Below are 12,091 nucleotides of genomic sequence, written 5' to 3'. Positions count from 1 at the left end.
CCTGCACACTCCTTGCTGGGTGCCAGGGCTCAGCTCCTGGCCGCGTGCTGCTGCATGACCTACTCAAGTGAGGGGGGGTTTGCAAGATGGGGTGAGGCAGATGCCCCCAGCTTCTGCCGGCTTCTCTTCCCCTGGATTGCCACCTGGGGTCCTGAACACCACACTGAGTCCAGAACCTGGGAGTCCTACGTCTCCCTACCCAGGCTGAGTGCTTTGGTGAAAACACTGCCTCTCCCTCCTCCCCTACATGCACTGTGTATGGGGCAGTGTCATTTCCCTCTTGCCCTCCTCCGCATTGCTTCTTTGGGACATGCCCCTCAGCATCTCTCCTGCAGCTGCTTCTCCTTCCCAGCCCCACCTGACACCCCTAGAGAGGGCCTGGGCTTTCTGGGGGGCAGAGCTGGGCCCTGCACTCAGTATCAGGGATCAGCAGGGCCTGCTATAGCCCCAGCTTGCCTGGCTTGTAGGGGAAGCCAGGGGACCCATGGCCAGGGGGTGGTGGGTGATTTAGGCCAGAGCCTTGCTCCCTGGCTGTGTGTAACTCTGCCAGGTCAGGCTGCTATTCCTGGGCTCAGCAGACATGCCCCCCCCCTGGCTCCTGGGTACCCCCACATTCCTGGCTGAGCTGCTGGGATGCTGTTTGCACCTCCCTCCAGGCACCCCATCACTGTCATGGAGCCCCCAACCCAAGGACCAGGACCCATGTAGCCCCAGCTTCTGCAATTAACCTTGGTCTAGTAGCAGCAAGGAGAAATTGCAGCCACCTGGTGGGCAGTTGGCCATGGCTGAGCAGGCCCCATGCCCCTGTCAGCTGCTTGGCCCGGCTCTCCTCTCAGCTACTCCCCGGTTACTGCCCTTGGATCACTGCACGGGTGGCCTCCCACCTGCCCTAGGGGCCTCCCTCTGGCTCAGGAGATGCGGCCCAATCTGGCTCCCAGCAGGGCCCAGTGGGAGTCCAGGAGCTGTGTGACGAAGTGGGACTCTTCTTAATGTTTCCTCTGAATAGTATGGGGGTGCCTCAGTTTCCCCTAGGCAGTCCTTAAGTATCTAGGTGGTGGGGTAAGGGTGTATGATCATTGCAGAGCCCTAGAGGGCCGGTGTGTGCAGGAGTCTGGACACAGAGAATGGCCGACACCCTGTTTCCTGGCAACTGATGGCCTGGGCCCTTCCCCCCTGGGAGGTGAGAGCTAAAGGGTTGGAGAACAAAGGAATCAGGTGACCACCTGGCCCGGGGAAAGGAACAAAGCCCAGAGGAGGAGGGGCTGGAGGGAGTGTCAGTTTGGGGCTGGCTGGGACATGGAGTGAAGTGCAGACGTGGTTGTCTGGCTCACGGCCCCCCAAAATGGACCCAGCTGAGGGGTCCCGTTCTCTGCACCTGCAAGCTCTGTTTTAGACCATGTTCCTGTCGTCTAATAAACCTTCTGTTTTACTGGCTGGCTGAGAGTCACGTCTGACTGCGAAGTTGGGGTGCAGGACCCTCTGGCTTCCCCAGGAGCCCCGCCTGAGCGGACTCGCTGGGGGGAAGCACACGGAGGGGCAGAGGATGCTGAATGCTCCGAGGTCAGACCCAGGAAGGTGGAAGCTGTGTGAGCTGTGTGTCCTGAAGACAGGCTGCTCACAGAAAGGCGACTACCCCAGAGTCCTGACTGGCTTCATGGGGAGCAGTTCCAGAGCATCGCCCAGGGACTCCGTGACAACTGGTGCCAGCGGTGGGATGTACTGCACCCCGTGGATGGCGCTTCCTGCAGTAAGTGACTGGGGAGCAGTAACACGAAGGGGGATCGCCGAGGACCAGGCCTGCTGAAGGCTCAGAGAGGAGCGGTTTCGGGGGGCGGTTAACCCCTGGGAGTGTGTGACCAGCGAGAAGGACTGTGCAGTAATGGGGTCCCCCTGGGGACTGCAGTGAGCAGTCTCAGGGGCGGAGGAGCCTGCAGCTTGGCCCGGGGAGAGAGAAGGACTTTTGCAGTAACAGGGTTCCCCTGGGGATTGCAGTGAGCAGTCCAAGGGGCGGAGGAGTCTGAAGCTCGACCCTGGCAAAGAGGTGGTGACCTCGAGAAGGGCTGGCACACTAGGGGTTCTCCCTGGAAACCGTGGGGAGCTGAGAACACACGGGCCTGTGAGTCCACAACAACTTGGGAGGAGCGGAGTGATGGTCTGTCACCGTCTCCTTAAGAAGGACATTGTAACCCTGTGCAAAAAGAGAGGGTTGAGCGTTGGAAAGTTCACCAAAGCACAGTTAATCGTGCAGCTGGAGGAGGATGACCGCTCTAAGGAACAGATTCCTGACCCCCAGTGGGGCTATAGCAGGATCTGGGAGCAGCTGGAGTGGTAGCCAGGCATCCCCAAGACTCCTGTCCCCGACCAGACGAGGGTCTTCACGATCGGGTTCCCCATCGGGGGATCGGAGATGGACGGGATTGGAGCTGAGTCCGAGGGAGCAAGAGGACTGTGGGAGACAGCGAGAGCCCGAGAAAGAGCTGCAGAAGCAGCAGCAGCATGAACTGGTGGTGGTGGGGCGGAGAGGCCTAGGGGACCTCCCCGGGGTGAGTGGGGATAGACCCCAGGGGGCCAGTTCCGCAGGGAACCTCGAGACTAAATTGCTGTCCCTGGTTAAGGAGGGGGGGATGTGGATGCCACCTCACTGCCTTTGAGCAGGCTGGCGATTTGAACCAAGGGGACCCTGCGGAAAAGCCCCGGTGTCTAGCTCCCTTGCTGGGTCCCAAGGCCATAGACTCCGTCATCCAGATGGGTGGGGATGTGGACAGGCTCCCACTCCTGGTCCCAACCTATATGTCTGTGTGGAGTTTCCTGGGGCCAGGCCCCTCGGATCTCCAGTGGGAGCAGAAGGTGATGGTCAATGGGGAGACATTCTTGGGGTGGCCAAAGGGCATGGGCTGCATAAACCTTCCCACATGCGGCCTGCGAGTGCTATCGACCACCCCCGACCTAAGGGAGGGCGTGAAACTGGAAGGGCCTGGTGTAACTCCTACCAAGGAAGGCTGGGGCATCCATGGGAACGTTGGTGGCTTCGAACTTCCCCAGGTCACCAGCTAAAGTGACCCCGCTCAGTTCGATCTCGAAGGGGGGAGAGATGTGACGAAGTGGGACTCTTCTTAATGTTTCCTCTGAATAGTATGGGGGTGCCTCAGTTTCCCCTAGGCAGTTCTTAAGTATCTAGGTGGTGGGGTAAGGGTGTATGATCATTGCAGAGCCCTAGAGGGCCGGTGTGTGCAGGAGTCTGGACACAGAGAATGGCCGACACCCTGTTTCCTGGCCACTGATGGCCTGGGCCCTTCCCCCCTGGGAGGTGAGAGCTAAAGGATTGGAGAACAAAGGAATCAGGTGACCTCCTGGCCCGGGAAAGGAACAAAGCCCAGAGGAGGAGGGGCTGGAGGGAGTGTCAGTTTGGGGCTGGCTGGGACATGGAGTGAAGTGCAGACGTGGTTGTCTGGCTCACGGCCCCCCAAAATGGACCCAGCTGAGGGGTCCCGTTCTCTGCACCTGCAAGCTCTGTTTTAGACCATGTTCCTGTCGTCTAATAAACCTTCTGTTTTACTGGCTGGCTGAGAGTCACGTCTGACTGCGAAGTTGGGGTGCAGGACCCTCTGGCTTCCCCAGGAGCCCCGCCTGAGCGGACTCGCTGGGGGGAAGCACACGGAGGGGCAGAGGATGCTGAATGCTCCGAGATCAGACCCAGGAAGGTGGAAGCTGTGTGAGCTGTGTGTCCTGAAGACAGGCTGCTCACAGAAAGGCGACTACCCCAGAGTCCTGACTGGCTTCATGGGGAGCAGTTCCAGAGCATTGCCCAGGGACTCCGTGACAAGCTGTCCCCCAGCTTTGCTCTAGGAAGCCTCCACTATATGGAAAAGCTTAGGCCTGCCCAGAGACCCAAACTGCAGGGTCCCCCCGTTACTGCAACCCCCAAGAGCCCCCTCCCCCAGGCACTAGGCCCCTAGCACAGAGACACCCCTCAGCTGGGCACCTGTGATGCTCACACTAAATCCAGGGCCAAGGCACCCATGCAGCATGCAGGCCCCATCACCGGGAATCGATGCTCCAGGGGTTAACGGCCAGGGTGCCTGCTGCCAGTGACCAGGCCCACAGTAGCATGCAGCAGAGCTGGTGCCCCTCAGCCTGCTGCCTAGCGGGGAGTGTTCAGGTCTAGGGAGCTGGAACTATGAGGAGCTGCGGCTCCTAGGAAAGCCAAGACCCAATCGCTGCCCCTTTCCACCAGACCTGGGCACAGACCCCCTGGCCTGAAGCCATCTCCCCTCTGCTCATTGTCAGCCCGCCTTGCTGACACCAGGCAGTGGCTGCCTGGCCGTGCTGCTGCAGCCATGTCCCACCCCACAGGTGGCAGATGAGGCATAAAGCTGATCTGGGGCTCTGGGCCCATAAGCAAGGCCCCGAGTACCCAGGCCTGCCGCAGGCCGTTCTGCAGCAGCTTTAGACACTTCCAGGCAGAGGAAATGCAGAGCCCGCGCAGGGCCACAGCGGGCTGGTGATTTCCACAGGCAGCTGACGGCAGTGTCCTCATGCAGACTGGTCTCGCAGCGCAGCAGGATTGTGGCCAGAGCCAACAGAGCCCCGTCCCACCTGGCGGCCGGAGAAACTGGGATGGAAGAGAGGGCATGCTGCGGGGCTGCAAGCTGAACAGAACCCTCCCGCTGCGGTGCTAAGAGCTGGGAAGCAAAACAGTCACTGACAGTGCAAAGGATCATGCCCTGCTGAGACGAGGGAGACAGCTAGCTCCTCTCAGAGTGACTGGCGCGGAGCAGGGAGGTGGCACTGCCCACGTTCACACACAATGTGGTGACAACAAAAGCCCCCAGAGAGACATTTCTCCAAAACGGAGCCAGGATGTGGCAGCACCAATGAAGACCTAGCAACACCGGGTGCCTGTGCCCAGCTGGCATTCCCCTCGGGAGCGCTTGGTGCAGTCAGGCCATGGGGCCCAGCCTGCCCGCTGCAGACATGACACAGGGCCCCTGGGAATTTCACAGGTTTATTTTCACTTTGTAACAAAACATTTTAGAAAATTCATTAGAAGCTGCTCCCGCAGCCAGCCCCCCCATCCCTCCACCCAGCCCCTCCCGTTTCCCACAAGCCTGCATTGAGTGCTGGCGTCCCCCTGCTTCTGTTCCCCAGCCCCGCACACGTCTGGGCAGCTGCAGGGCGGGCTTTGGCTTGGCTGGGCCACACCGCAGGGCCCAGGGTGCTGGAGCAGCAGCCCGGGCAGCACCAGCCAGCAAGAGGGGAGAAAAATGGGGTCAGGCACTGCCTGGGCACAGCCCCCATTCCCTGAGCCCCACCCCTGAGCAGGGCCCCACCTGCAGGAAGCTCTGCCCCCATGTTTGCTACCTGGGCTGGAGAAACCATGACTGGTGGCAGCAGCTTCACTCGCTCTCAGTACCTGGACAGGCAACGCAGGCCTGGCCCAGCCAGCCCCATTCCTGGCAGTGGGCGGGGGAGTGGCCACGCACAAGTATGGACTCTGGTCAGGGCCAGACCAGGCCAGGACCATCCCAGCATGAGGGGGGTGGGAGTCACCGGCTGCCAGTGATGTCCCGGGGGCTGGGATGTCACTCAGCAGCGTGCACCCGCTGGTGCAGCAGGAGGTTGGAGCTGCGGGTGTAGCCGCGCCCGCACTGCCCGCAGCGGAAGGGGCAGGCTCCGGCATGGGAGCGCTGGTGGCGAAGCAGGGCCGAGCGGTGGCGGAAGCGGCGCCCGCAGCGGGGGCAGGCGTGCGGTTTCTCACCCGTGTGCCGCCGGCGGTGCTCCACCAGGCTGGCCAGCTGGGCAAAGTGGCACCCGCACTGGGCACAGGGGTAGGGGCGCTCCCCGCTGTGTGCCCGCTGGTGCGCTGCCAGGGCTGAACGGTGCCCAAAGGCTCGGCCGCACTGGCTGCAGCCGAACGGCTGCTCCCCGCTGTGTGTGCGCCCGTGCTCCCGGAGGTGTGCCAGCTGGGCAAAGCACCGCCCGCACTCGGCACAGGCGTGGGGTCGGGCGCCTGCGTGGCCCCGCTGGTGCCGCAGGAGGTTGGCACGGTCGGCGAAGGCGCGGCCGCAGTCCGGGCAGGCGTGGGGGCGCTGGCCAGCGTGGGCACTGCGCTGGTGCTGCCGCAGGTAGGAGCTCTGGGTGTAGCCGCGCCCGCACTCCCCGCAGCGGAAGGGGCGCTCGCCCGTGTGCACCAGCTGGTGCCGCAGCAACGTGGCGCTCAGGGCAAAGGCCTTGCCGCAGACCGGGCAGGGGAAGGGGCGCTCGCCCGTGTGCGCTAGCCGGTGCCGGAGCAGGTGGGCTCGCTGGCGGAAGCGGCGAGGGCAGTCAGGGCAGGCGTGGGGGCGTTCGACGCTGTGGGTCTGCAGGTGCCGTGCCAGCGTGGAGCGCAGCCCGAAGCTCTTGCCGCAGCGACCGCAGGTGTGAGGGCGCTGGCTGGCGTGGGCGCCCTGCTGGTGCTGCGTCAGGTGGGCGCTCTGCCGGAAGCTCTGCCCGCACTCCCCGCAGCGGTAGGGGCGCTCGCCGGTGTGCACGCGCTGATGCACCAGCAGCGCCGAGCTGCCCGCGAAGGCCTTGCCGCACACCGGGCAGGGGAAGGGGCGCTCGCCCGTGTGCGCCCGCTGGTGCGTGGCCAGCGCCGCGCGGTCGCAAAAGCCTTTGCTGCAGGTGGTGCAGACGTAGGGCCTCTCGCTCGCATGGAGGAGCTGGTGCCTTGTCAGCGTGGCGCTCTGCCGGAAGCTCTTCCCACACTCGCTGCATTTAAAGGGCCACCTGGCTGCGGGGTCTCTGTGCCGCGCCGGCTCTGCAGCAGCGCTACCTCCCGGCACAGCCTCCTCCGCCCTGGCCCTGCCTCCTCGCACAGCTGCCTCTGCCCCCGCAGCCGGGTCTTCGTGCCACGCTCCCCTCACCAGCTCCACACCAGTGCTGCTGCTGCCCCTTCCCGGAGCAGCATCCTCTGCCCCAGCCACGCTCGCCAGCCTCTCACCTGCAGGAACAAATGGGCAATCGGGCATGAGCCGTCCCCACAGGAGGCCAGCTAGGACAGGGCCCCTGAGGCACCACCCACGTGGCCCCCGCCCCCCCGGAGCCGGTTTCCACACACCTCTTGCAGCTTTTTCAGGCGGCTGCAGACTCAGGCAGGCGTCAGCACCACCCAGCTCAGGTTCACAAGCCTTTCTTTGCCTCTGTGTAGGCTGGAATTATTATTTGCATTTTCAGGGAGAGCCAAGACACGGCTCTCATCTGGTTCTGGGGGCCGTGGTGCACACAGATCAGGGAGAGGGTGGTGACAACCTCTGAGAGGAGCTGGGCCAGGAGGGCTTGCAGGGGTGGCTTTGGGGGGGTCCCATCTGCCCCCATCCCTCTCAGCTGGGCTTATTGATCCCCCACCTGTTTGGGAGCCGGGCCAGCTCTCATCGTCCTCGCCTTTGCTGAGATCTGGGACTTGCAGCTCTTCCCCTAGCTCCATCCAGTATTGGGATTGGGGCCCTGCTGGGAGAGAACGGAGCAGGTGGGATCCAGCTAAATACCCACCCAGCTCAGCGTTCATCTGCCACTCTGGGCTGGCATGGACAGAACAGCCAGGAAACACCTGTGGAAACACAGGAGGGTCAATTCAGACACAAACAATCAGAGTGGAGGGGAGACGACCCCACGGACTCCCCGAGCCATGGTGCCAGCGAGGCCCCACAGCCGTTCACTAACACAGGGGTATAAAAGTCCCCTGCCAGCTTCAGACTTGAACCAAACTGGCTCCGTGCAGCGCCAGGACTGAGCCTCTGAACGGAACTGGTAGGAAACAGTTGGCCTGGCTAATGCCACCCTGTGTGGTGAACACCAACTCCGTGCAAAAGAGCAAGCCAGGGAAGCGCCCATGTCCTGTGAGCCAACAGCCCCCCCGGGGACCCCACTGCATGGAGCAGAGAGCCAGCAATCCCCTCGGTCACAAGAGGGTGGCAGAGACTCCTGCACTTTCCAGAGCAGACCGCGTACTCAGGCCCTGCAGGGGAAACAGACCACGGCCCTCCAGAAAGAGCCCCAAACCAGCCTCAGAGCGCACAGCCTGGCCATCAGAGCTCTACAGGGAACAGCTCTGTGGTCTTCTGAGCCACAGAGCCCTGAGCGCGCTCGTGCTGGAGACATCTGACAGCATCACACCACTGGATTCGACCTAGGGAGGAAGTGCCTCACACTAATGAGGAAACCCCCCTCGCTCCACAGCACACCCAGGGACCCCTGCCGCTAGGACAGCACCCCAGCTCCTTGGCACAAGGAGCGTCTTCGTTCTGGGCTTGTGCAGGGCCCGGTGCCATAAGGCCTGATCTCCAAATGGCTCCGAGTACTACCATGGGCCAAAGAGCAATCACCAGCTGGTGCTGCCATTGCAAAGCAGCACCTCTCCCGATACCCCCAATCATAGAACTGGAAGGGACCTCGGGAGGTCATCTAGTCCAGTCCCCTGCACTCATAGCAGGAGTGAGCATTATCCCTGACGGGTTTGTCTAACCTGCTCCTAAAAATCTCCAGTGATGGAGATTCCACAGCCTCCCTAGGCAATTGATTCCACTGCTTAACTACTCTGACAGGTAGGAAGTTTTTCCTAATGTCCAACCTAAACTGCCCTTGCTGCAATTTAAGCCCATTGCTGCTTTATCCTCAGGGTTAAGGAGAACAATTTACCTCCCTCCTCCTGGTAACAGCCTTTTATGTACTCGAAAATGGGGAGCATGTCCCCCCTCAGTCTTTTCTTTTCCAGACTAAACGAACCCAGTTTTTTCAATCTTCCCTCATAAATCATGTTTTTTAGACCTTTAATCATTTTTGTTGCTTTTCTCCAATTTGTCCACATCTTTCCTGAAAGGTGGTGCTCAGAACTGGACACAATACTCAGCTGAGGGCATATCAATGTGGAGTAGAGTGTAAGAACTACTTCTTGAGTCTTGCTTACAACACTCCTGCGAATACATCCCGGAACGACGTTTGCTTTTTTTGAAACAGTGTTACATTGTTGATTCATATTTAGCTTGTGATCCACTCTGACCCCCAAATCCCTTTCCGCAATACTCCTTCCTAGGCAGTCATTTCCCAGTTTGTATGCGCGCAACTGATTGTTCCTTCCTAAGGGGAGTACTTTGCATTTGTTCGTATTGAATTTCATCGTATTTACTTTAGACCATTTTTCCAGATCATTTTCAATTTTAATCCTATCTTCCAAAGCACTTGCAACCCCTCTCTGCTTGGTATCGTCCACAAACATTATTAGTGCACTCTCTGCGCCATCATCTAAGTCACTGAAGATATTGAACAGAACCAGACAGAACTGTAACCCTAACCCAGAACTGATCCTCCCCACCCCCCAAACACACACACAGGTCACACCGCCTCCCCCCATACCCCTGCACAGACACCAGTCACAGGCACCCCTCACACGTACACACAGAGCTCTGCACAGAGAGCAGCCAACCCCCCCCCATACACACTCCTGCACAGACACAGATCACCCCCCCACACACACACACCCCGAGCCCTGCACAGACAGGGGTCACCCCCCCACACACACACACACCCCCTACACACACAGAGCTCTGCACAGAGAGCAGCCAACCCCCCCCCCATACACACTCCTGCACAGACACAGATCACCCCCCCACACACACACACCCTGCACAGACACCGATCACACACACACACACCCTTCACACACAGAGCCCTGCACAGAGAGCAGCCAACCCCCCATACACACTCCTGCACAGACACAGATCACCCCCCCACACACACACACCCCGAGCCCTGCACAGACAGGGGTCACCCCCCCACACACACACACACCCCCTACACACACAGAGCTCTGCACAGAGAGCAGCCAACCCCCCCCCCATACACACTCCTGCACAGACACAGATCACCCCCCCACACACACACAGTCCTGCACAAAGAGCAGCCAACCCCCACACACACCCCTGCACAGACACCGATCACACACACACACCCCGAGCCCTGCACAGACAGGGGTCACCCCCACACACACACACACACCCCCTACACACACAGAGCCCTGCACAGAGAGCAGCCAACCCCCCCCCCTACACACTCCTGCACAGACACAGATCACCCCCCCACACACACACACCCCGAGCCCTGCACAGACAGGGGTCACCCCCCACACACACACACACCCCCTACACACACAGAGCCCTGCACAGAGAGCAGCCAACCCCCCCCCATACACACTCCTGCACAGACACAGATCACCCCCCCACACACACACAGTCCTGCACAAAGAGCAGCCAACCCCCACACACACCCCTGCACAGACACCGATCACACACACACACCCCGAGCCCTGCACAGACAGGGGTCACCCCCCCCCCCCCACACACACACACCCTGCACAGACACCGATCACACACACACACACCCTTCACACACAGAGCCCTGCACAGAGAGCAGCCAACCCCCCATACACACTCCTGCACAGACACAGATCACCCCCCCACACACACACACAGTCCTGCACAAAGAGCAGCCAACCCCCACCCCTGCACAGACACCGATCACACACACACACACACCCCGAGCCCTGCACGGACAGGGGTCACCCCCCCACACACACACCCCGAGCCCTGCACAGACAGGGGTCACCCCCCCACACACACACACACCCCCTACACACACAGAGCCCTGCACAGAGAGCAGCCAACCCCCCCCCCTACACACTCCTGCACAGACACAGATCACCCCCACACACACACACAGTCCTGCACAAAGAGCAGCCAACCCCCACCCCTGCACAGACACAGATCACCCCCCCACACACACACACCCCGAGCCCTGCACGGACAGGGGTCACCCCCCCCAGCGCACCGTACCAGCTGTCCCGGAGCCGGCGGGGCAGATCCGCGGGCTGCAGCCGTGCACCCCACCGTGGAGCGGCCTGGCTGCTGGAGGGCGCCTGCCCGCCCCACACGCTGAGCCAGCTGCGGGCGGGGGAGCGGACCGGGCTGCCCGCGGCGTGCCCAGAGCTGCCCGGGAGCAGCCCGGCCCCGCTTCCGCCCCCTCCGTCCGGCCCCGCGCCGCGGGGGCTCAGCCGCCCGGCCCCTCCCGCCCCAGCGCGAGCACTTCCAATGCCCGCCCCGCCGCCGAAGGACCCGGCCTCCCCGAGCTCCGGCCGCAGCCCGCGCCCTCCGCCCCGCTCGGCTCCAGCCTGGCCTCGGCTGTTTACCAGGGGCCTCGCCCGCCGGCGGCCGGGGCTCCGTGCAGCGCGGGGACGCCGAGCGGCCGCACGAAGCAGCAATGCCGGGGAAGGGCTCCCTGCCTGTCCCCGCCGGGCTGCCCCGCTCCTGACACCCGCTTCCCCCCCCAGGCCCGGCTCCCGTGGAAATCACCGCTCCTTACTGCTAGCTCCGGACAAGAGCCCGTGTCCCGCAAGGCCACCAGCGTCCCGGGCCGGCCTGCGACTCATCAACTGCCCGTGAATGCCACACGGAGCAGCCCGCCGGGATGTGACACGCTGGCCCCCCCACCTGACCCTTCTTGTGCTATGGAGAGAGGCGGCTACGCCCCTCCCAGAGCCCACAGAGGGGTTTCTGGCCTGACAGATGCCTTACCCCGTTTTTATTTTGGGTTTACTTTGTCCCTTCACACCCAATACCTACATACAAATCAACAACAAGCCATAGTCCGTGGGTTTCAAATCCAGCGATCATTTTTTCCACTCGCTGTAGAGGAGGAGAGCGCTCATGTCTCCCCAGTCCCCCGGGCTTGAGCGCCTGCAGGGCCTCCCCCTAAAGCCCTTCTTGGGCTTAGGTCCTTATCCGTAATCAGTCCCATAGTCTAGTAGTGGTTTCAGCTCTGACAGCAGGCCTTACTCCAGGGCTTCCCCCTGAGGCCATGTCCTCAGAGGGCATCTCAGGCCCCAGCTCTCCTACTGGGCCACTAAAGAATTCAAGTTCCCCTTCTGGGGTATCTCAAAATCCAGGCCACTTCCCACAGTGGTTAATGGCAGGTGAGGAAGACCCTGGTCCACTCGCTACCCCTGCGGATAGCAGTTGTCCATCATGCCCCTTTATCTACACCACCGCTCTAATTCCCAGGG

General features: G+C 61.7%; 1 protein-coding gene across 6 annotated transcripts; it reads right to left on the bottom strand.

Annotated features, from left to right (window-relative positions):
• Window positions 1–5,065: 5,065 nt before the first annotated feature.
• Window positions 5,066–11,538, bottom strand: LOC140901086 (uncharacterized). Of its 6 annotated transcripts, none has more exons than XM_073319293.1 (3): window positions 11,392–11,538; window positions 7,387–7,488; window positions 5,067–6,982 (listed from the first exon to the last, which is right to left on the bottom strand). In XM_073319293.1, exons 1-3 carry the CDS (start codon window positions 11,456–11,458, stop codon window positions 5,583–5,585), a joined length of 1,569 nt encoding a protein of 522 aa, XP_073175394.1. In that variant the 5' UTR covers window positions 11,459–11,538; the 3' UTR covers window positions 5,067–5,582. The 6 variants fall into 6 exon arrangements, with proteins under 6 accessions (XP_073175398.1, XP_073175394.1, XP_073175396.1 ...); XM_073319295.1 differs by having other exon boundaries at window positions 7,387–7,588; window positions 11,392–11,476; XM_073319298.1 differs by lacking the exon at window positions 11,392–11,538 and adding an exon at window positions 10,866–11,063.
• Between the last annotated feature and the right edge of the window lie 553 nt (window positions 11,539–12,091).

The sequence above is a fragment of the Lepidochelys kempii genome, chromosome 20 (genome assembly GCF_965140265.1).
Source record: "Lepidochelys kempii isolate rLepKem1 chromosome 20, rLepKem1.hap2, whole genome shotgun sequence".
Taxonomy (NCBI): domain Eukaryota; kingdom Metazoa; phylum Chordata; order Testudines; family Cheloniidae; genus Lepidochelys; species Lepidochelys kempii.
This window is presented reverse-complemented; position numbering and strand designations above follow the sequence as displayed.